Genomic DNA, 25,521 nt, shown 5'->3' with positions numbered 1-25,521 from the left:
GGTGTAGGTAGACTATATTACATGGATTTATTGTGATGGTGTAGACTATATTACATGGATTTATTGTGATGGTGTAGGTAGACTATATTACATGGATTTATTGTGATGGTGTAGACTATATTATATGGATTTATTGTGATGGTGTAGACTATATTACATGGATTTATTGTGATGGTGTAGACTATATTACATGGATTTATTGTGATGGTGTAGACTATATTATATGGATTTATTGTGATGGTGTAGACTATATTACATGGATTTATTGTGATGGTGTAGACTATATTACATGGATTTATTAGACTTTTTATAACGTTCCAAAGGTCTGCATCAGTGTCTTGTAGGCTGAGTGGAATCCAGGAGATGCTTGACAACCGACTAGTAGGACCCCAGAGATACCAACACTATGTGGCGTGCAGACCTGGGTTTAGCTTCAAAACGATATTCATTTGACCAGACCTACAATACTTATTTTCCACCATAATTTGCAAATAAATTCATAAAAAATCCTACAATGTGATTTTCTGGATTTTTTTCCCTCATGTTGTCTGTCACAGTTGAAGTGTACCTTTGATGAAAATTACAGGCCTCTCTCGTCTTTTTAAGTGGGAGAACTTGCACAATTGGTGGCTGACTAAAAACTTTTTTGCCCCACTGTATGTTGACAGTAACACAATCACATCAGGATTTAAATGGCAGGTCATCATCATGCCCGTTATTTGAAAGCAAATTCTATAATTTGCCTTTATCTGGTGGAGCTTGTCTGTTAGAACTGAACAAGAAGCATCTCACACTGAGTCCTCCAACAGAACTACTTGTCTGATCTGCATTAGCCCTCATTAGCAGAGTTGGCCGTATACTTCATCTGGTACACATCAGTCAGAACAAGAAGCTCGGGAGGTTAATGGTGTCTCTCTCTGTATAATCTCCTATAAATATAACACATATCCTGTCTGTGTCTGTCTGTCTGTCCTGGTGTCACTCTTCAGAGCTGTCGCTCAGAGTGGGGATGTGTGTTGGCAGACCAGACTGTGTATATGTGTGTGTTCGTGTTGACACATATTAAATATAAACAATGTGTGTGTGTGTGTGTGTGTCTACGTGTGTGCGTATAATCTCCTACATATTGAATATACAGTGAAATTTGGAAAGTATTCAGACCCCTTGACTTTTTCCAGATTTTGTTCTGTTACAGTCTTATTCTAAAATTGATTCAATAGTTTTTTTCATCATCATCATCAATACCCCATAATAACATCACCCCATAATGGGGTAATTATGGGGTATTGTGATGTCATTATGGGGTATTGTGATGTCATTATGGGGTATTGTGATGTCATTATGGGGTATTGTGATGTCATTATGGGGTATTGTGATGTCATTATGGGGTATTGTGTGTAGATTGAGGAGGAACATTTTAGAGTACGGCTGTAACGTAACAAAAGGGAAGGGGTAGGGGTTAGGGGTTAGGGTTAAGGGTTAGGGTTAGGGGGTTAGGGTTAGGGTTTAGGGTTAGGGCTAGGGTTAGGGTTAGGGTTTCCCTTTACCTACTGTGTCCCTCCCTCCTCAGAGTTGTCCTTCAGGGTGTGGATGTGTGTTGGGAGCCTGGAGATTCTGTTAGGGTTTCCCTGTACATACTGTGTCCCTCCCTCCTCAGAGTTGTCCTTCAGGGTGTGGATGTGTGGCGGGAGCCTGGAGATTCTGCCCTGCAGCAGGGTGGGACACGTCTTCAGGAAACGACACCCCTACGACTTCCCAGAGGGCAATGCTCTCACATACATCAAGTAAGTGGGCTGGGCTACGCTCTGCAACTAACTTTTCAGAGTCCAGACAAAGCAGCCCTTTTCAAATCTCTCCTCGGGGACCCCCAGCCGTTCTCCAACCTCTCCTCGGGGACCCCCAGCCGTTCTCCAACCTCTCCTCGGGGACCCCCAGCCGTTCTCCAACTTCTCCTCGGGGTCTCCCAGCCGTTCTCCAACTTCTCCTCGGGGACCCCCAGCCGTTCTCTAACCTCTCCACGGGGACCCCCAGCCGTTCTCTAACCTCTCCTCGGGGACCCCCAGCCGTTCTCTAACCTCTCCACGGGGACCCCCAGCCGTTCTCCAACTTCTCCTCGGGGACCCCCAGCCGTTCTCCAACTTCTCCACGGGGACCCCCAGCCGTTCTCTAACCTCTCCTCTGGGACCCCCAGCCGTTCTCCAACTTCTCCTCGGGGACCCCCAGCCGTTCTCCAACTTCTCCACGGGGACCCCCAGCCGTTCTCTAACCTCTCCACGGGGACCCCCAGCCGTTCTCCAACTTCTCCTCGGGGACCCCCAGCCGTTCTCCAACTTCTCCACGGGGACCCCCAGCCGTTCTCTAACCTCTCCTCGGGGACCCCCAGCCGTTCTCCAACTTCTCCTCGGGGACCCCCAGCCGTTCCATGGATTTAAACTATTCCACAGCTGGAACACTTGATTCAACTTGTCAACTAATCTTCAAGCCCTGGACTACGTGAATCAGGTGAGTAAGTTCAGAGCTATAAGGAGTTATAAAACGTCTTGAGGTCCCAGAGGAGAGGTTTGGAATGTATCTCAGTCCCAGAGGAGATGTTTGGAATTTATCTCAGTCCCAGAGGAGAGGTTTGAAATGTATCCCAGTCCCAGAGGAGAGGTTTGAAATGTCTTGAGGTCCCAGAGGAGATGTTTGAAACGTCTTGAGGTCTCAGAGGAGAGGTTTGAAATGTATCCCAGTCCCAGAGGAGAGGTTTGAAAAAGGCTGGATTAGAGAGCCAGCCACTAGCCATACCTTCCTTTGTACTGTCTGCCTTCCTCTGTACTATCTGCCTTCCTCTGTACTGTCTGCCTTCCTCTGTACTGTACTGTCTGCCTTCCTCTGTACTGTACTGTCTGCCTTCCTCTGTACTGTCTGCCTTCCTCTGTACTGTCTGCCTTCCTCTGTACTGTCTGCCTTCCTCTGTACTGTACTGTCTGCCTTCCTCTGTTTTGTAATGTCTGCCTTCCTCTGTACTGTCTGCCTTCCTCTGTACTGTCTACCTTCCTCTGTTCTGTCTGCCTTCCTCTGTACTGTCTGCCTTCCTCTGTACTGTCTGCCTTCCTCTGTATTGTCTGCCTTCCTCTGTACTGTCTGCCTTCCTCTGTACTGTACTGTCTGCCTTCCTCTGTACTGTCTGCCTTCCTCTGTACTGTCTGCCTTCCTCTGTACTGTACTGTCTGCCTTCCTCTGTTTTGTAATGTCTGCCTTCCTCTGTTCTGTCTGCCTTCCTCTGTACTGTCTACCTTCCTCTGTACTGTGTGCCTTCCTCTGTACTGTCTGCCTTCCTCTGTACTGTCTGCCTTCCTCTGTATTGTCTGCCTTCCTCTGTACTGTCTGCCTTCCTCTGTACTGTACTGTCTGCCTTCCTCTGTACTGTCTGACTTCCTCTGTACTGTCTGCATTCCTCTGTACTGTACTGTCTGCCTTCCTCTGTACTGTCTGCCTTCCTCTGTATTGTCTGCCTTCCTCTGTACTGTCTGCCTTCCTCTGTACTGTACTGTCTGCCTTCCTCTGTACTGTCTGACTTCCTCTGTACTGTCTGCATTCCTCTGTACTGTACTGTGTTATTATCCTACCTGACCAGTTGTGTGTGTGTGTGTGTGTGTGTGTGTGTGTGTGTGTGTGTGTGTGTGTGTGTGTGATGTCAGGAACACACGTCGAGCAGCAGAGGTGTGGATGGATGAGTATAAACAGTACTACTACTCAGCCAGGCCCTCAGCACAGGGCAAGGCCTTTGGCAGCATTGCAGAGCGTCTGACTCTGAGACGCAAACTGAACTGCAAGTCCTTCCGTTGGTATATGGAGAACGTTTACCCTGAACTAAGGTAAGAGGAGACAGTCTCTCTCTACTGGCTAACCAGACAGTCTCTCTCTACTGGCTAACCAGACAGTCTCTCTACTGGCTAACCAGACAGTCTCTCTACTGGCTAACCAGACAGTCTCTCTCTACTGGGTAACCAGACAGTCTCTCTCTACTGGCTAACCAGACAGTCTCTCTACTGGGTAACCAGACAGTCTCTCTCTACTGGCTAACCAGACAGTCTCTCTCTACTGGCTAACCAGACAGTCTCTCTACTGGGTAACCAGACAGTCTCTACTGGCTAACCAGACAGTCTCTACTGGCTAACCAGACAGTCTCTACTGGCTAACCAGACAGTCTCTCTCTACTGGCTAACCAGACAGTCTCTCTCTACTGGCTAACCAGACAGTCTCTACTGGCTAACCAGACAGTCTCTCTCTACTGGCTAACCAGACAGTCTCTACTGGCTAACCAGACAGTCTCTACTGGCTAACCAGACAGTCTCTACTGGCTAACCAGACAGTCTCTACTGGCTAACCAGACAGTCTCTCTCTACTGGCTAACCAGACAGTCTCTACTGGCTAACCAGACAGTCTCTCTACTGGGTAACCAGACAGTCTCTACTGGCTAACCAGACAGTCTCTACTGGCTAACCAGACAGTCTCTCTCTACTGGCTAACCAGACAGTATCTCTACTGGGTAACCAGACAGTCTCTACTGGCTAACCAGACAGTCTCTCTATACTGGCTAACCAGACAGTCTCTCTCTACTGGGTAACCAGACAGTCTCTCTCTACTGGGTAACCAGACAGTCTCTCTCTAATGGGTAACCAGACAGTCTCTCTATACTGGCTAACCAGACAGTCTCTCTCTACTGGGTAACCAGACAGTCTCTCTCTCTACTGGGTAACCAGACAGTCTCTCTCTACTGGCTAACCAGACACTCTCTCTCTACCGGCTAACCAGACAGTCTCTCTATACTGGCTAACCAGACAGTCTCTCTCTTCTGGCTAACCAGACAGTCTCTCTCTACTGGCTAACCAGACAGTCTCTCTCTACCGGCTAACCAGACAGTCTCTCTCTACCGGCTAACCAGACAGTCTCTACTTGCTAACCAGACAGTATCTCTACTGGCTAACCAGACAGTCTCTCTCTACCGGCTAACCAGACAGTCTCTACTTGCTAACCAGACAGTATCTCTACTGGCTAACCAGACAGTATCTCTACTGGCTAACCAGACAGTCTCTCTCTACCGGCTAACCAGACAGTCTCTACTTGCTAACCAGACAGTATCTCTACTGGGTAACCAGACAGTCTCTACTGGATAACCAGACAGTCTCTCTATACTGGCTAACCAGACAGTCTTTCTCTACTGGGTAACTAGACAGTCTTTCTCTACTGGCTAACCAGACAGTCTCTACTGGCTAACCAGACAGTCTCCACTGGCTAACCAGACAGTCTTTCTCTACTGGCTAACCAGACAGTCTTTACTGGCTAACCAGACAGTCTCTCACTACTGCCTAACCAGACTGTTTTCCTGTATAGCACCATTCAGAGTCACGTTTATTGCCCTACAAGAGGGCATCTTTGCACAGCTCACACATTACATACACACAGCATCTAGGAAACACAGCATCTAGGATACACAGCATCTAGGAAACACAGCATCTAGAAAACACAACACAGCATCTAGGAAACACAGCATCTAGAAAACACAGCATCTAGGAAACACAGCATCTAGAAAACACAACACAGCATCTAGGAAACACAGCATCTAGAAAACACAACACAGCATCTAGAAAACACAGCATCTAGGAAACACAGCATCTAGAAAACACAACACAGCATCTAGAAAACACAGCATCTAGGAAACACAGCATCTAGAAAACACAACACAGCATCTAGGAAACACAGCATCTAGGATACACAGCATCTAGGAAACACAGCATCTAGGAAACACAGCATCTAGGAAACACAGCATCTAGAAAACACAACACAGCATCTAGGAAACACAGCATCTAGGAAACACAACATCTAGGAAACACAGCATCTAGGAAACACAGCATCTAGAAAACACAACATCTAGGAAACACAGCATCTAGAAAACACAGCATCTAGGAAACACAGCATCTAGGAAACACAGCATCTAGGAAACACAACATCTAGGAAACACAGCATCTAGGAAACACAGCATCTAGGAAGCACAACATCTAGGAAACACATCTCATTCAATTCCTCACTATGGTGTCAGCTAGGGTAACTTGTTTCAATTCCTCACTATGGTGTCAGCTAGGGTAACTTGTTTCAAATCTTCACTATGGTGTCAGCTAGGGTAACTTGTTTCAATTCCTCACTATGGTGTCAGCTAGGGTAACTTGTTTCAATACCTCACTATGGTGTCAGCTAGGGTAACTTGTTTCAAGTCCTCACTATGGTGTCAGCTAGGGTAACTTGTTTCAATTCCTCACTATGGTGTCAGCTAGGGTAACTTGTTTCAATTCCTCACTATGGTGTCAGCTAGGGTAACTTGTTTCAATTCCTCACTATGGTGTCAGCTAGGGTAACTTGTTTCAATTCCTCACTATGGTGTCAGCTAGGGTAACTTGTTTCAATACCTCACTATGGTGTCAGCTAGGGTAACTTTTTTCAATTCCTCACTATGGTGTCAGCTAGGGTAACTTGTTTCAATTCCTCACTATGGTGTCAGCTAGGGTAACTTGTTTCAATTCCTCACTATGGTGTCAGCTAGGGTAACTTGTTTCAATTCCTCACTATGGTGTCAGCTAGGGTGACTTGTTTCAATACCTCACTATGGTGTCAGCTAGGGTAACTTGTTTCAATTCCTCACTATGGTGTCAGCTAGGGTAACTTGTTTCAATTCCTCACTATGGTGTCAGCTAGGGTGACTTGTTTCAATGCCTCACTATGGTGTCAGCTAGGGTAACTTGTTTCAATTCCTCACTATGGTGTCAGCTAGGGTAACTTGTTTCAATTCCTCACTATGGTGTCAGCTAGGGTAACTTGTTTCAATTCCTCACTATGGTGTCAGCTAGGGTAACTTGTTTCAATTCCTCACTATGGTGTCAGCTAGGGTAACTTGTTTCAATTCCTCACTATGGTGTCAGCTAGGGTAACTTGTTTCAATTCCTCACTATGGTGTCAGCTAGGGTGACTTGTTTCAATACCTCACTATGGTGTCAGCTAGGGTAACTTGTTTCAAAACCTCACTATGGTGTCAGCTAGGGTAACTTGTTTCAATTCCTCACTATGGTGTCAGCTAGGGTGACTTGTTTCAATGCCTCACTATGGTGTCAGCTAGGGTAACTTGTTTCAATTCCTCACTATGGTGTCAGCTAGGGTGACTTGTTTCAATGCCTCACTATGGTGTCAGCTAGGGTAACTTGTTTCAATTCCTCACTATGGTGTCAGCTAGGGTAACTTGTTTCAATGCCTCACTATGGTGTCAGCTAGGGTGACTAGAAACACGTTATCTATTAAGTGGGTTCACCTTTGTTTGTTGTGGAATATTGAATCAAATATTTCACAGAAGATACTAGAACTTGTCAATTCAATTAGAGTTTATTACAAAAGTAACAAAGCCGAGCAATTCCATGGAAGAACCAACTGTCTCGTTACTGCTGGGAGAACCGTCTCGTTACTGATGGGAGAACAGTCTCGATACTGCTGGGAGAACAGTCTCGTTACAGATGGGAGAACAGTCTCTATACTGCTGGGAGGACAGTCTCGTTGCTGATGGGAGAACAGTCTCGTTACTCCTGGGAGAACAGTCTCGTTACTGCTGGGAGAACAGTCTCGTTACAGATGGGAGAACAGTCTCTATACTGCTGGGAGGACAGTCTCGTTGCTGATGGGAGAACAGTCTCGTTACTGCTGGGAGAACAGTCTCGTTGCTGATGGGAGAACAGTCTCGATACTGCTGGGAGAACAGTCTCGTTACTGATGGGAGAACAGTCTCGTTACTGCTGGGAGAACAGTCTCGATACTGCTGGGAGAACAGTCTCTATACTGCTGGGAGGACAGTCTCGTTACTGCTGGGAGAACAGTCTCGATACTGCTGGGAGAACAGTTTCGATACTGCTGGGAGAACAGTCTCGATACTGCTGGGAGAACAGTCTCGATACTGCTGGGAGAACAGTCTCGTTACTGCTGGGAGAACAGTCTCGATACTGCTGGGAGAACAGTCTCGATACTGCTGGGAGAACAGTCTCGTTGCTGATGGGAGAACAGTCTCGTTGCTGATGGGAGAACAGTCTCGTTGCTGATGGGAGAACAGTCTCGTTACTGCTGGGAGAACAGTCTCGTTACTGATGGGAGAACAGTCTCGTTACTGCTGGGAGAACAGTCTCGATACTGCTGGGAGAACAGTCTCGTCTCGTTACTGCCGGGAGAACAGTCTCGTTACTGCTGGGAGAACAGTCTCGATACTGCTTGGAGAACAGTCTCGTCTCGTTACTGCCGGGAGAACAGTCTCGTTACTGATGGGAGAACAGTCTCGTTACTGCTGGGAGAACAGTCTCGTTGCTGATGGGAGAACAGTCTCTATACTGATGGGAGAACAGTCTCGTTACTGATGGGAGAACAGTCTCTATACTGATGGGAGAACAGTCTCTATACTGATGGGAGAACAGTCTCGTTACTGATGGCAGAACAGTCTCGTTACTGCTGGGAGAACAGTCTCGTTACTACTGGGAGAATAGTCTCGTTACTGCTGGGAGAACAGTCTCGATACTGATGGCAGAACAGTCTCGTTGCTGATGATGTTTCACCTACATGTTTTACGGAGACACTTTATTGTCTCTCCTGGCTGGCAACTCAACGACTGTGTTACACTGTACAGTTTGTAATACCATGACACTTTTCTAAGCCTGTGCTGTTGTTGTTGTTGTTGTTGTTGTTGTTTCCCCGGCAACAGATGAAAGGACTTGATGGAGTAGCTTTAACACAGCCCATATCTTCCTCTCACTCTCGCTTACCCCCTGTTTCTCTGTTCACGTTTATTCATGAATACATTTGGGATCAAACTCACCCAAGTAAAAACTATTAAAACAGTAAAAAAATATATACAGATATACATTTATTCATAAAGTTCTCTCCCTCTCTCTCTCTCTCTCTCTCTCTCTCTCTCTCTCATTCTCATTCTCATTCTCTCTCTCATTATCTCTCTCTCCTTCTCTCTTCCTTCCTCCATTTCTCTCTCTCTCTCTCTCCCTCTCTCTCTCTCTCTCTCTCTCTTCTCTCTCTTCTCTCTCTCTCTTCTCTCTCTCTCTTCTCTCTCTCTCTCTCTTTCTGTCTCTTCCTTCCTTCCTCTCTCTCTCCCTCTACTTCTCTCTCCCTCTCCCTGACCCTCTCCCCCCAGGATCCCAGAGCAGGATGCAGTGTCCAGTGTGTTGAGGCAGGGAGGACTGTGTCTGGAGAGCCTTGGTGCAGACAGCCTGGGTCTGGCAGAGTGTAGAGGCACTGGAGCGATTAGGCCGCAGTCACAGGTCAGTATCATCACCCACCACTAGGGACAGGTCAGTATCATCACCCACCACTAGGGACAGGTCATTATCATCACCCACCACTAGGGACAGGTCAGTATCATCACCCACCACTAGGAACAGCTGTGCTTCCCTTTGTAGTCTGTAATGGTTTGCAAGCCCTGCCTCATCCGACGAGCGTCCGAGCCGGTGTAGTACAATTGGATCTTAGTCCTGTATTGACACTTTTCCTGTTTGATGATTCGTCGGAGGGCATAGCAGGATTTCTTATAAGCTTCCGGGTTAGAATCCTGCACCTTGAAAGCAGGAGCTCTAGCCTTTAGCTCAGTGCGGATGTTGCCTGTAATCAATGGCTTCTGGCTGGGGTATGTACGTACAGTCACCTTACTGATGAAGCCAATGACTGATGTGCTGTACTCCTCAATGCCATCGGAAGAATCCCAGAACATGTTCCAGTCTGTGCTGCAAAACAGTCCTGTAGTTTAGCATCTGCTTCATCTGACCACTTTTTGCTTCCTGCTTTAATTTTTGCTTGTAAGCAGGAATCAGGAGGATAGAATTATGGTCAGATTTGTCAAATGGAGGTCGAGGGAGAGCTTGTATTCATCTCCGTGTGTGGAGTAAAGGTGGTCCAGAAATGTTTTCCTCTGGTTGCACATTTAACATGTTGATAGAAATTAGATAAAACTGATTTAAGTTTCCTTGCATTAAAGTCCCCGGCCACTAGGAGCACCGCCTCTGGATGAGCGTTTTCCTGTCTGCTCATGGAGGTTTACAGGTCATTGAGTGCGGTCTTAGTGCCAGCATCAGTCTGTGGTGGAATGTAAACAGCTACTAAAAATACAGATGAAAACTCTCTAGGTAGATAGTGTGGTCTACAGCTTATCATGAGATACTCTACCTCAGGCGAGCAAAACCTCGAGACTTCCTTAGATATCGTGCACCAGCTGTTGTTTACATAACTACATAGTCCGCCCCCGCTTGTCTTACCAGACGCCACTGTTCTATCCTACATCGTATAACCAGCCAGCTGTATGTTGATGATGTCGTCGTTCAGCAACGATTCCGTGAAGCATAAGATACTACTGTTTTTAATGTCCCGATGGTAGTTTAATCTTCCTCATAGCTCGTCGATTTTATTTTCCAATGATTGCATGTTAGCTAGTAGACCTGCAGGCAGGGCTGGGGGGGGGGGGGGGGGGTTATGCGATCTCCGACGAATCCTCAGAAGGCAGTCTGACCGTCGTCCTTTTTTTCTCTGTCGTTGTGAAGAGCTGTATGTATAATGTATGTGTTGGGTAATATAATGGCTTTGCTCACGGCCTTAATGCTGGGATGCACTGTTATGTGTTGATATTGGTCCAAGAAAACTACCAAGCCCATATCTCCCTGCCTCTCTCTCTCTCTCTCTCTCTCTCTCTCTCTCTCTCTCTCTCTCTCTCTCTCTCTCTCTCTCTCTCTCTCTCTCTCTCTCTCTCTCTCTCTCTCTCTCTCTCTCTCTCTCTCTCTCTCTCTCTCTCTCTCTCTCTCTCTCTCTCTCTCTCTCTCTCTCTCTCAGAGATGGCAGCTGGTGGAGCCTCTCCTACGCCAGCAGGACCTGTGTCTCGCCATCACAGCTTTTACTGCCGGGTCAAAGGTCAAGATGGAACCCTGCAGCAACAAGGAGCCCCGACAGGTGAGACAGTCAGACAGACAGAAAGGCAGGCAGGAAACAACCTGCCATATAATATAGTCACTGTTGCTCTGAGTGAGTGTTGTCCTCCCCATCTCTCCACTACTCTATCTCTCCATCTCTCCACCTCTGCTGCAGTGGGCCAGCTCCACTGTTGATCTATAGCATCTAGGCGGGAGCTCTAACTCGAACCATGTGTTAGGAACTGGGCCAGCATATCCTCTCATCTCCCAGCAGTCCCATCTCTCTAGAGTTCCTAGGGAGTCAGTCAGTGTTCCCATGATTCACTGCTGCTCTGCTCTGGGCCATGATCGGCCTCTCCAGGCCAAAGCTCAGTCTACGTCCCAAAATGGCACCCTATTCCCTATATAGTGCACTACTTTTGACCAGAGCCATATATAGGGAATAGGGTGCCGTTTGGGATATAGTCCTGGTCTGAGGTTAGTCCCCACAGTAACAGAATGGATATGAGTATTATTCCATATTAATAACACAAACCGTAGAGTTTGTATAGAAATGTGATTCCCTTTGTGATTCCCTTTCCCTCTACAGTCTTATGTAACTAGTGATTCAGGGACTAGTGGTGTTCAGTATCTACAGCCATATGTAACTAGTGATTCAGGGACTAGTGGTGTTCAGTATCTACAGCCATATGTAACTAGTGATTCAGGGACTAGTGATGTACGGTATCTACAGCCATATGTAACTAGTGATTCAGGGACTAGTGGTGTACGGTATCTACAGCCATATGTAACTAGTGATTCAGGGACTAGTGGTGTTCAGTATCTACAGCCATATGTAACTAGTGATTCAGGGACTAGTGGTGTACGGTATCTACAGCCATATGTAACTAGTGATTCAGGGACTAGTGGTGTACGGTATCTACAGCCATATGTAACTAGTGATTCAGGGACTAGTGGTGTACGGTATCTACAGCCATATGTAACTAGTGATTCAGGGACTAGTGGTGTACGGTATCTACAGCCATATGTAACTAGTGATTCAGGGACTAGTGATGTACGGTATCTACAGCCATATGTAACTAGTGATTCAGGGACTAGTGGTGTTCAGTATCTACAGCCATATGTAACTAGTGATTCAGGGACTAGTGGTGTTCAGTATCTACAGCCATATGTAACTAGTGATTCAGGGACTAGTGGTGTTCAGTATCTACAGCCATATGTAACTAGTGATTCAGGGACTAGTGGTGTTCAGTATCTACAGCCATATGTATCTAGTGATTCAGGGACTAGTGGTGTTCAGTATCTACAGCCATATGTAACTAGTGATTCAGGGACTAGTGGTGTTCGGTATCTACAGCCATATGTAACTAGTGATTCAGGGACTAGTGATGTACGGTATCTACAGCCATATGTAACTAGTGATTCAGGGACTAGTGGTGTACGGTATCTACAGCCATATGTAACTAGTGATTCAGGGACTAGTGGTGTTCGGTATCTACAGCCATATGTAACTAGTGATTCAGGGACTAGTGGTGTTCAGTATCTACAGCCATATGTATCTAGTGATTCAGGGACTAGTGGTGTTCAGTATCTACAGCCATATGTAACTAGTGATTCAGGGACTAGTGGTGTACGGTATCTACAGCCATATGTAACTAGTGATTCAGGGACTAGTGGTGTTCAGTATCTACAGCCATATGTAACTAGTGATTCAGGGACTAGTGGTGTACGGTATCTACAGCCATATGTAACTAGTGATTCAGGGACTAGTGGTGTTCAGTATCTACAGCCATATGTAACTAGTGATTCAGGGACTAGTGGTGTACGGTATCTACAGCCATATGTAACTAGTGATTCAGGGACTAGTGGTGTACGGTATCTACAGCCATATGTAACTAGTGATTCAGGGACTAGTGGTGTTCAGTATCTACAGTCTTATGTAACTAGTGATTCAGGGACTAGTGGTGTTCAGTATCTACAGTCTTATGTAACTAGTGATTCAGGGACTAGTGGTGTACGGTATCTACAGCCATATGTAACTAGTGATTCAGGGACTAGTGGTGTACGGTATCTACAGCCATATGTAACTAGTGATTCAGGGACTAGTGGTGTTCAGTATCTACAGCCATATGTAACTAGTGATTCAGGGACTAGTGGTGTTCAGTATCTACAGCCATATGTAACTAGTGATTCAGGGACTAGTGGTGTACGGTATCTACAGCCATATGTAACTAGTGATTCAGGGACTAGTGGTGTTCAGTATCTACAGCCATATGTAACTAGTGATTCAGGGACTAGTGGTGTTCAGTATCTACAGCCATATGTAACTAGTGATTCAGGGACTAGTGGTGTTCGGTATCTACAGCCATATGTAACTAGTGATTCAGGGACTAGTGGTGTACGGTATCTACAGCCATATGTAACTAGTGATTCAGGGACTAGTGGTGTTCAGTTTCTACAGCCATATGTAACTAGTGATTCAGGGACTAGTGATGTACGGTATCTACAGCCATATGTAACTAGTGATTCAGGGACTAGTGGTGTACGGTATCTACAGCCATATGTAACTAGTGATTCAGGGACTAGTGGTGTACGGTATCTACAGCCATATGTAACTAGTGATTCAGGGACTAGTGGTGTTCAGTATCTACAGCCATATGTAAGTAGTGATTCAGGGACTAGTGGTGTACGGTATCTACAGCCATATGTAACTAGTGATTCAGGGACTAGTGGTGTTCAGTATCTACAGTCTTATGTAACTAGTGATTCAGGGACTAGTGGTGTTCAGTATCTACAGCCATATGTAACTAGTGATTCAGGGACTAGTGGTGTTCAGTATCTACAGCCATATGTAACTAGTGATTCAGGGACTAGTGGTGTTCAGTATCTACAGCCATATGTATCTAGTGATTCAGGGACTAGTGGTGTTCAGTATCTACAGCCATATGTAACTAGTGATTCAGGGACTAGTGGTGTACGGTATCTACAGCCATATGTAACTAGTGATTCAGGGACTAGTGGTGTTCAGTATCTACAGCCATATGTAACTAGTGATTCAGGGACTAGTGGTGTTCAGTATCTACAGCCATATGTAACTAGTGATTCAGGGACTAGTGGTGTACGGTATCTACAGCCATATGTAACTAGTGATTCAGGGACTAGTGGTGTACGGTATCTACAGCCATATGTAACTAGTGATTCAGGGACTAGTGGTGTTCAGTATCTACAGCCATATGTATCTAGTGATTCAGGGACTAGTGGTGTACGGTATCTACAGCCATATGTAACTAGTGATTCAGGGACTAATGGTGTACGGTATCTACAGCCATATGTAACTAGTGATTCAGGGACTAGTGGTGTTCAGTATCTACAGCCATATGTAACTAGTGATTCAGGGACTAGTGGTGTACGGTATCTACAGCCATATGTAACTAGTGATTCAGGGACTAGTGGTGTTCAGTATCTACAGCCATATGTAACTAGTGATTCAGGGACTAGTGGTGTTCAGTATCTAAAGTCTTATGTAACTAGTGATTCAGGGACTAGTGGTGTACGGTATCTACAGCCATATGTAACTAGTGATTCAGGGACTATTGGTGTACGGTATCTACAGCCATATGTAACTAGTGATTCAGGGACTAGTGGTGTACGGTATCTACAGCCATATGTAACTAGTGATTCAGGGACTAGTGGTGTACGGTATCTACAGCCATATGTAACTAGTGATTCAGGGACTAGTGGTGTTCAGTATCTACAGCCATATGTAACTAGTGATTCAGGGACTAGTGGTGTTCAGTATCTACAGCCATATGTAACTAGTGATTCAGGGACTAGTGGTGTTCGGTATCTACAGCCATATGTAACTAGTGATTCAGGGACTAGTGATGTACGGTATCTACAGCCATATGTAACTAGTGATTCAGGGACTAGTGGTGTACGGTATCTACAGCCATATGTAACTAGTGATTCAGGGACTAGTGGTGTTCGGTATCTACAGCCATATGTAACTAGTGATTCAGGGACTAGTGGTGTTCAGTATCTACAGCCATATGTATCTAGTGATTCAGGGACTAGTGGTGTTCAGTATCTACAGCCATATGTAACTAGTGATTCAGGGACTAGTGGTGTTCGGTATCTACAGCCATATGTAACTAGTGATTCAGGGACTAGTGATGTACGGTATCTACAGCCATATGTAACTAGTGATTCAGGGACTAGTGGTGTACGGTATCTACAGCCATATGTAACTAGTGATTCAGGGACTAGTGGTGTTCGGTATCTACAGCCATATGTAACTAGTGATTCAGGGACTAGTGGTGTTCAGTATCTACAGCCATATGTATCTAGTGATTCAGGGACTAGTGGTGTTCAGTATCTACAGCCATATGTAACTAGTGATTCAGGGACTAGTGGTGTACGGTATCTACAGCCATATGTAACTAGTGATTCAGGGACTAGTGGTGTTCAGTATCTACAGCCATATGTAACTAGTGATTCAGGGACTAGTGGTGTACGGTATCTACAGCCATATGTAACTAGTGATTCAGGGACTAGTGGTGTTCAGTATCTACAGCCATATGTAACTAGTGATTCAGGGACTAGTGGTGTACGGTATCTACAGCCATATGTAACTAGTGATTCAGGGACTAGTGGTGTACGGTATCTACAGCCATATGTAACTAGTGATTCAGGGACTAGTGGTGTTCAGTATCTACAGTCTTATGTAACTAGTGATTCAGGGACTAGTGGTGTTCAGTATCTACAGTCTTATGTAACTAGTGATTCAGGGACTAGTGGTGTACGGTATCTACAGCCATATGTAACTAGTGATTCAGGGACTAGTGGTGTACGGTATCTACAGCCATATGTAACTAGTGATTCAGGGACTAGTGGTGTTCAGTATCTACAGCCATATGTAACTAGTGATTCAGGGACTAGTGGTGTTCAGTATCTACAGCCATATGTAACTAGTGATTCAGGGACTAGTGGTGTACGGTATCTACAGCCATATGTAACTAGTGATTCAGGGACTAGTGGTGTTCAGTATCTACAGCCATATGTAACTAGTGATTCAGGGACTAGTGGTGTTCAGTATCTACAGCCATATGTAACTAGTGATTCAGGGACTAGTGGTGTTCGGTATCTACAGCCATATGTAACTAGTGATTCAGGGACTAGTGGTGTACGGTATCTACAGCCATATGTAACTAGTGATTCAGGGACTAGTGGTGTTCAGTTTCTACAGCCATATGTAACTAGTGATTCAGGGACTAGTGATGTACGGTATCTACAGCCATATGTAACTAGTGATTCAGGGACTAGTGGTGTACGGTATCTACAGCCATATGTAACTAGTGATTCAGGGACTAGTGGTGTACGGTATCTACAGCCATATGTAACTAGTGATTCAGGGACTAGTGGTGTTCAGTATCTACAGCCATATGTAACTAGTGATTCAGGGACTAGTGGTGTACGGTATCTACAGCCATATGTAACTAGTGATTCAGGGACTAGTGGTGTTCAGTATCTACAGTCTTATGTAACTAGTGATTCAGGGACTAGTGGTGTTCAGTATCTACAGCCATATGTAACTAGTGATTCAGGGACTAGTGGTGTTCAGTATCTACAGCCATATGTAACTAGTGATTCAGGGACTAGTGGTGTTCAGTATCTACAGCCATATGTATCTAGTGATTCAGGGACTAGTGGTGTTCAGTATCTACAGCCATATGTAACTAGTGATTCAGGGACTAGTGGTGTACGGTATCTACAGCCATATGTAACTAGTGATTCAGGGACTAGTGGTGTTCAGTATCTACAGCCATATGTAACTAGTGATTCAGGGACTAGTGGTGTTCAGTATCTACAGCCATATGTAACTAGTGATTCAGGGACTAGTGGTGTACGGTATCTACAGCCATATGTAACTAGTGATTCAGGGACTAGTGGTGTACGGTATCTACAGCCATATGTAACTAGTGATTCAGGGACTAGTGGTGTTCAGTATCTACAGCCATATGTATCTAGTGATTCAGGGACTAGTGGTGTACGGTATCTACAGCCATATGTAACTAGTGATTCAGGGACTAGTGGTGTACGGTATCTACAGCCATATGTAACTAGTGATTCAGGGACTAGTGGTGTTCAGTATCTACAGCCATATGTAACTAGTGATTCAGGGACTAGTGGTGTACGGTATCTACAGCCATATGTAACTAGTGATTCAGGGACTAGTGGTGTTCAGTATCTACAGCCATATGTAACTAGTGATTCAGGGACTAGTGGTGTTCAGTATCTAAAGTCTTATGTAACTAGTGATTCAGGGACTAGTGGTGTACGGTATCTACAGCCATATGTAACTAGTGATTCAGGGACTATTGGTGTACGGTATCTACAGCCATATGTAACTAGTGATTCAGGGACTAGTGGTGTACGGTATCTACAGCCATATGTAACTAGTGATTCAGGGACTAGTGGTGTACGGTATCTACAGCCATATGTAACTAGTGATTCAGGGACTAGTGGTGTTCAGTATCTACAGCCATATGTAACTAGTGATTCAGGGACTAGTGGTGTTCAGTATCTACAGCCATATGTAACTAGTGATTCAGGGACTAGTGGTGTACGGTATCTACAGCCATATGTAACTAGTGGTTCAGGGACTAGTGGTGTACGGTATCTACAGCCATATGTAACTAGTGATTCAGGGACTAGTGGTGTACGGTATCTACAGCCATATGTAACTAGTGATTCAGGGACTAGTGGTGTACGGTATCTACAGCCATATGTAACTAGTGATTCAGGGACTAGTGGTGTTCAGTATCTACAGCCATATGTAACTAGTGATTCAGGGACTAGTGGTGTTCAGTATCTACAGCCATATGTAACTAGTGATTCAGGGACTAGTGGTGTACGGTATCTACAGCCATATGTAACTAGTGATTCAGGGACTAGTGGTGTTCAGTATCTACAGCCATATGTAACTAGTGATTCAGGGACTAGTGGTGTTCAGTATCTACAGCCATATGTAACTAGTGATTCAGGGACTAGTGGTGTTCGGTATCTACAGCCATATGTAACTAGTGATTCAGGGACTAGTGATGTACGGTATCTACAGCCATATGTAACTAGTGATTCAGGGACTAGTGGTGTACGGTATCTACAGCCATATGTAACTAGTGATTCAGGGACTAGTGGTGTTCGGTATCTACAGCCATATGTAACTAGTGATTCAGGGACTAGTGGTGTTCAGTATCTACAGCCATATGTATCTAGTGATTCAGGGACTAGTGGTGTTCAGTATCTACAGCCATATGTAACTAGTGATTCAGGGACTAGTGGTGTACGGTATCTACAGCCATATGTAACTAGTGATTCAGGGACTAGTGGTGTTCAGTATCTACAGCCATATGTAACTAGTGATTCAGGGACTAGTGGTGTACGGTATCTACAGCCATATGTAACTAGTGATTCAGGGACTAGTGGTGTTCAGTATCTACAGCCATATGTAACTAGTGATTCAGGGACTAGTGGTGTACGGTATCTACAGCCATATGTAACTAGTGATTCAGGGACTAGTGGTGTACGGTATCTACAGCCATATGTAACTAGTGATTCAGGGACTAGTGGTGTTCAGTATCTACAGTCTTATGTAACTAGTGATTCAGGGACTAGTGGTGTTCAGTATCTACAGTCTTATGTAACTAGTGATTCAGGGACTAGTGGTGTACGGTATCTACAGCCATATGTAACTAGTGATTCAGGGACTAGTGGTGTACGGTATCTACAGCCATATGTAACTAGTGATTCAGGGACTAGTGGTGTTCAGTATCTACAGCCATATGTAACTAGTGATTCAGGGACTAGTGGTGTTCAGTATCTACAGCCATATGTAACTAGTGATTCAGGGACTAGTGGTGTACGGTATCTACAGCCATATGTAACTAGTGATTCAGGGACTAGTGGTGTTCAGTATCTACAGCCATATGTAACTAGTGATTCAGGGACTAGTGGTGTTCAGTATCTACAGCCATATGTAACTAGTGATTCAGGGACTAGTGGTGTTCGGTATCTACAGCCATATGTAACTAGTGATTCAGGGACTAGTGGTGTACGGTATCTACAGCCATATGTAACTAGTGATTCAGGGACTAGTGGTGTTCAGTTTCTACAGCCATATGTAACTAGTGATTCAGGGACTAGTGATGTACGGTATCTACAGCCATATGTAACTAGTGATTCAGGGACTAGTGGTGTACGGTATCTACAGCCATATGTAACTAGTGATTCAGGGACTAGTGGTGTACGGTATCTACAGCCATATGTAACTAGTGATTCAGGGACTAGTGGTGTTCAGTATCTACAGCCATATGTAACTAGTGATTCAGGGACTAGTGGTGTACGGTATCTACAGCCATATGTAACTAGTGATTCAGGGACTAGTGGTGTTCAGTATCTACAGTCTTATGTAACTAGTGATTCAGGGACTAGTGGTGTTCAGTATCTACAGCCATATGTAACTAGTGATTCAGGGACTAGTGGTGTTCAGTATCTACAGCCATATGTAACTAGTGATTCAGGGACTAGTGGTGTTCAGTATCTACAGCCATATGTATCTAGTGATTCAGGGACTAGTGGTGTTCAGTATCTACAGCCATATGTAACTAGTGATTCAGGGACTAGTGGTGTACGGTATCTACAGCCATATGTAACTAGTGATTCAGGGACTAGTGGTGTTCAGTATCTACAGCCATATGTAACTAGTGATTCAGGGACTAGTGGTGTTCAGTATCTACAGCCATATGTAACTAGTGATTCAGGGACTAGTGGTGTACGGTATCTACAGCCATATGTAACTAGTGATTCAGGGACTAGTGGTGTACGGTATCTACAGCCATATGTAACTAGTGATTCAGGGACTAGTGGTGTTCAGTATCTACAGCCATATGTATCTAGTGATTCAGGGACTAGTGGTGTACGGTATCTACAGCCATATGTAACTAGTGATTCAGGGACTAGTGGTGTACGGTATCTACAGCCATATGTAACTAGTGATTCAGGGACTAGTGGTGTTCAGTATCTACAGCCATATGTAACTAGTGATTCAGGGACTAGTGGTGTACGGTATCTACAGCCATATGTAACTAGTGATTCAGGGACTAGTGGTGTTCAGTATCTACAGCCATATGTAACTAGTGATTCAGGGACTAGTGGTGTTCAGTATCTAAAGTCTTATGTAACTAGTGATTCAGGGACTAGTGGTGTACGGTATCTACAGCCATATGTAACTAGTGATTCAGGGACTAGTGGTGTACGGTATCTACAGCCATATGTAACTAGTGATTCAGGGACTAGTGGTGTACGGTATCTACAGCCATATGTAACTAGTGATTCAGGGACTAGTGGTGTACGGTATCTACAGCCATATGTAACTAGTGATTCAGGGACTAGTGGTGTTCAGTATCTACAGCCATATGTAACTAGTGATTCAGGGACTAGTGGTGTTCAGTATCTACAGCCATATGTAACTAGTGATTCAGGGACTAGTGGTGTTCAGTATCTACAGCCATATGTAACTAGTGATTCAGGGACTAGTGGTGTTCAGTATCTACAGCCATATGTAACTAGTGATTCAGGGACTAGTGGTGTTCAGTATCTACAGCCATATGTATCTAGTGATTCAGGGACTAGTGGTGTTCAGTATCTACAGCCATATGTAACTAGTGATTCAGGGACTAGTGGTGTACGGTATCTACAGCCATATGTAACTAGTGATTCAGGGACTAGTGGTGTTCAGTATCTACAGCCATATGTAACTAGTGATTCAGGGACTAGTGGTGTTCAGTATCTACAGCCATATGTAACTAGTGATTCAGGGACTAGTGGTGTACGGTATCTACAGCCATATGTAACTAGTGATTCAGGGACTAGTGGTGTACGGTATCTACAGCCATATGTAACTAGTGATTCAGGGACTAGTGGTGTTCAGTATCTACAGCCATATGTATCTAGTGATTCAGGGACTAGTGGTGTACGGTATCTACAGCCATATGTAACTAGTGATTCAGGGACTAGTGGTGTACGGTATCTACAGCCATATGTAACTAGTGATTCAGGGACTAGTGGTGTTCAGTATCTACAGCCATATGTAACTAGTGATTCAGGGACTAGTGGTGTACGGTATCTACAGCCATATGTAACTAGTGATTCAGGGACTAGTGGTGTTCAGTATCTACAGCCATATGTAACTAGTGATTCAGGGACTAGTGGTGTTCAGTATCTAAAGTCTTATGTAACTAGTGATTCAGGGACTAGTGGTGTACGGTATCTACAGCCATATGTAACTAGTGATTCAGGGACTAGTGGTGTACGGTATCTACAGCCATATGTAACTAGTGATTCAGGGACTAGTGGTGTACGGTATCTACAGCCATATGTAACTAGTGATTCAGGGACTAGTGGTGTACGGTATCTACAGCCATATGTAACTAGTGATTCAGGGACTAGTGGTGTTCAGTATCTACAGCCATATGTAACTAGTGATTCAGGGACTAGTGGTGTTCAGTATCTACAGCCATATGTAACTAGTGATTCAGGGACTAGTGGTGTACGGTATCTACAGCCATATGTAACTAGTGATTCAGGGACTAGTGGTGTACGGTATCTACAGCCATATGTAACTAGTGATTCAGGGACTAGTGGTGTACGGTATCTACAGCCATATGTAACTAGTGATTCAGGGACTAGTGGTGTACGGTATCTACAGCCATATGTAACTAGTGATTCAGGGACTAGTGGTGTTCAGTATCTACAGCCATATGTAACTAGTGATTCAGGGACTAGTGGTGTTCAGTATCTACAGCCATATGTAACTAGTGATTCAGGGACTAGTGGTGTACGGTATCTACAGCCATATGTAACTAGTGATTCAGGGACTAGTGGTGTTCAGTATCTACAGCCATATGTAACTAGTGATTCAGGGACTAGTGGTGTACGGTATCTACAGCCATATGTAACTAGTGATTCAGGGACTAGTGGTGTTCAGTATCTACAGCCATATGTAACTAGTGATTCAGGGACTAGTGGTGTACGGTATCTACAGCCATATGTAACTAGTGATTCAGGGACTAGTGGTGTTCAGTATCTACAGTCTTATGTAACTAGTGATTCAGGGACTAGTGGTGTTCAGTATCTACAGCCATATGTAACAAGTGATTCAGGGACTAGTGGTGTACGGTATCTACAGCCATATGTAACTAGTGATTCAGGGACTAGTGGTGTTCAGTATCTACAGTCTTATGTAACTAGTGATTCAGGGACTAGTGGTGTTCAGTATCTACAGCCATATGTAACTAGTGATTCAGGGACTAGTGGTGTACGGTATCTACAGCCATATGTAACTAGTGATTCAGGGACTAGTGGTGTTCGGTATCTACAGCCATATGTAACTAGTGATTCAGGGACTAGTGGTGTTCAGTATCTACAGTCTTATGTAACTAGTGATTCAGGGACTAGTGGTGTACGGTATCTACAGCCATATGTAACTAGTGATTCAGGGACTAGTGGTGTTCAGTATCTACAGTCTTATGTAACTAGTGATTCAGGGACTAGTGGTGTTCAGTATCTACAGTCTTATGTAACTAGTGATTCAGGGACTAGTGGTGTACGGTATCTACAGGCATATGTAACTAGTGATTCAGGGACTAGTGGTGTACGGTATCTACAGCCATATGTAACAAGTGATTCAGGGACTAGTGGTGTTCGGTATCTACAGCCATATGTAACTAGTGATTCAGGGACTAGTGGTGTACGGTATCTACAGCCATATGTAACTAGTGATTCAGGGACTAGTGGTGTTCAGTATCTACAGCCATATGTAACTAGTGATTCAGGGACTAGTGGTGTTCAGTATCTACAGCCATATGTAACTAGTGATTCAGGGACTAGTGGTGTTCAGTATCTACAGCCATATGTAACTAGTGATTCAGGGACTAGTGGTGTTCAGTATCTACAGCCATATGTAACTAGTGATTCAGGGACTAGTGGTGTACGGTATCTACAGCCATATGTAACTAGTGATTCAGGGACTAGTGGTGTTCAGTATCTACAGCCATATGTAACTAGTGATTCAGGGACTAGTGGTGTACGGTATCTACAGCCATATGTAACTAGTGATTCAGGGACTAGTGGTGTACGGTATCTACAGCCATATGTAACTAGTGATTCAGGGACTAGTGGTGTTCAGTATCTACAGCCATATGTAACTAGTGATTCAGGGACTAGTGGTGTTCAGTATCTACAGTCTTATGTAACTAGTGATTCAGGGACTAGTGGTGTACGGTATCTACAGCCATATGTAACTAGTGATTCAGGGACTAGTGGTGTTCAGTATCTACAGCCATATGTAACTAGTGATTCAGGGACTAGTGGTGTACGGTATCTACAGCCATATGTAACTAGTGATTCAGGGACTAGTGGTGTTCAGTATCTACAGTCTTATGTAACTAGTGATTCAGGGACTAGTGGTGTTCAGTATCTACAGCCATATGTAACTAGTGATTCAGGGACTAGTGATGTACGGTATCTACAGCCATATGTAACTAGTGATTCAGGGACTAGTGGTGTTCAGTATCTACAGCCATATGTAACTAGTGATTCAGGGACTAGTGGTGTTCAGTATCTACAGCCATATGTAACTAGTGATTCAGGGACTAGTGGTGTTCAGTATCTACAGCCATATGTAACTAGTGATTCAGGGACTAGTGGTGTTCAGTATCTACAGTCTTATGTAACTAGTGATTCAGGGACTAGTGGTGTTCAGTATCTACAGTCTTATGTAACTAGTGATTCAGGGACTAGTGGTGTACGGTATCTACAGCCATATGTAACTAGTGATTCAGGGACTAGTGGTGTTCGGTATCTACAGCCATATGTAACAGTATCGTCATGGTGTTTCGTTTTGGAATTCCTTGGGGATCCGTGGGGACATTAATATTGCTGTCATCCCACTCCCCCTCTCTCCCCTCTCTCTCCCTTCTCTCCCTCTCCCCCTCTCTCCCCCTCCCCCTCTCTCCCTCTCTCCCCCTCCCCCTCTCCCCCCACTCTCTCTCTCTCCCTCTCCCTCTCCCTCTCCCTTTCCTCCCTCTCCTCCCTCTCTCCCTCTCCCCCTCTCTCCCTCTCCCTCTCCCTCTCCCTTTCCTCCCTCTCCTCCCTCTCTCCCTCTCCCCCTCTCTCCCTTCCCCCTCTCTCCCTCTCCCTCTCCCTTTCCTCCCTCTCTCCCCCTCTCCCTCTCTACCTAAGGTAACTCCTTGCTAACCTCAAGCTGGTTGTAGTTATCTGTATTTTGGCCCTGTCAGAGACTGTTGTTGTTCATGTGTCATCAACACAACCCTTCGAATCCTTTTTCTTGACAAGTGATTAATAACCACTCCAGTAATAGCCAAGCCAGTATGGATGACTCCCAAATGGCACCCTATTCCCTACATAGTCCACTACTTTAGACCAGAGCCCTATGGCACCCTATTCCCTATATAGTACACTACTTTAGACCAGAGCCCTACGGCACCCAATTCCCTATATAGTGCACTTACTTTTGACCAAGTTCTATTGGGCCAAAATGAAAGGCCTATAGGGCTAAAAGTCAAAAGTAAGTGCACTATATAGGGAATAGGGTTCCATAGGGCTCTGGTCTAAAGTAGTGCACTATAAAGGGAATAGGGTTCTGGTCTAAAGTAGTGCACTATATAGGGAATAGGGTTCTGGTCTAAAGTAGTGCACTATATAGGGAATAGGGCTCTGGTCTAAAGTAGCGCACTATATAGGGAATAGGGCTCTGGTCTAAAGTAGTGTACAATGTAGGGAATAGGGCTCTGGTCTAAAGTAGTGCTCTATATAGGGAATAGGGCTCTGGTCTAAAATAGTGCACTGTATAGGGAATAGGGCTCTGGTCTAAAGTAGTGCACTATGTAGGGAATAGGGCTCTGGTCTAAAGTAGTGCACTATATAGGGAATAGGGCCCTGGTCTAAAGTAGTGCACTATGTAGGGAATAGGGTTCCATAGGGCTCTGGTCTAAAGTAGTGCACTATATAGGGAATAGGGCTCTGGTCTAAAGTAGTGCACTATATAGGGAATAGGGCCCTGGTCTAAAGTAGTGCACTATGTAGGGAATAGGGTTCCATAGGGCTCTGGTCTAAAGTAGTGCACTATATAGGGAATAGGGCTCTGGTCTAAAGTAGTGTACTATATAGGGAATAGGGCTCTGGTCTAAAGTAGTGCTCTATATAGGGAATAGGGCTCTGGTCTAAAGTAGTGTACTATATAGGGAATAGGGGGCCATTGGGGACGTGTCCTCTGTATCTGGTCTGTTCTCCAACCCTCCTCATGTTCCCTGTAGAGTTATCTAATTTCCACAGCATCGACTGCGATGGGAGTTTACAGACCCCTGGGAGGGAGCACTTGCTTTAAACGATAGTTTGATAGAGTTTGAAGAATTTAGACCTCCTCCTCGTGTGACTTTATGGAGGAATGTTATTCTGCTGTCTTAATCGGAAT

General features: G+C 44.8%; 1 protein-coding gene across 2 annotated transcripts in view; it reads left to right on the top strand.

Moving 5' to 3' along the window:
• Positions 1 to 25,521, top strand: part of galnt16 (UDP-N-acetyl-alpha-D-galactosamine:polypeptide N-acetylgalactosaminyltransferase 16) — a 102,947-nt gene that overhangs the window by 48,008 nt on the left and 29,418 nt on the right. Inside the window, exons 10-13 of one of the 2 annotated variants that reach the window (XM_090211718.1) lie at positions 1,658 to 1,784; positions 3,684 to 3,860; positions 9,212 to 9,338; positions 10,894 to 11,010. In XM_090211718.1, the coding sequence (XP_090067844.1) occupies positions 1,658 to 1,784; positions 3,684 to 3,860; positions 9,212 to 9,338; positions 10,894 to 11,010 (548 nt within the window). Of the gene's footprint in view, positions 1 to 1,570; positions 1,785 to 3,683; positions 3,861 to 9,211; positions 9,339 to 10,893; positions 11,011 to 25,521 lie in introns of both variants that reach the window. The other variant, XM_090211717.1, reaches the window with a different exon arrangement.

This window comes from Oncorhynchus mykiss, chromosome 19, assembly GCF_057628025.1.
Source record: "Oncorhynchus mykiss isolate SJ-2025 chromosome 19, ASM5762802v1, whole genome shotgun sequence".
Classification (NCBI taxonomy): Eukaryota; Metazoa; Chordata; class Actinopteri; order Salmoniformes; family Salmonidae; genus Oncorhynchus; species Oncorhynchus mykiss.
Note: the sequence above shows the minus strand (reverse complement) of the source record. Positions and strands in the feature narration are given on the sequence as shown.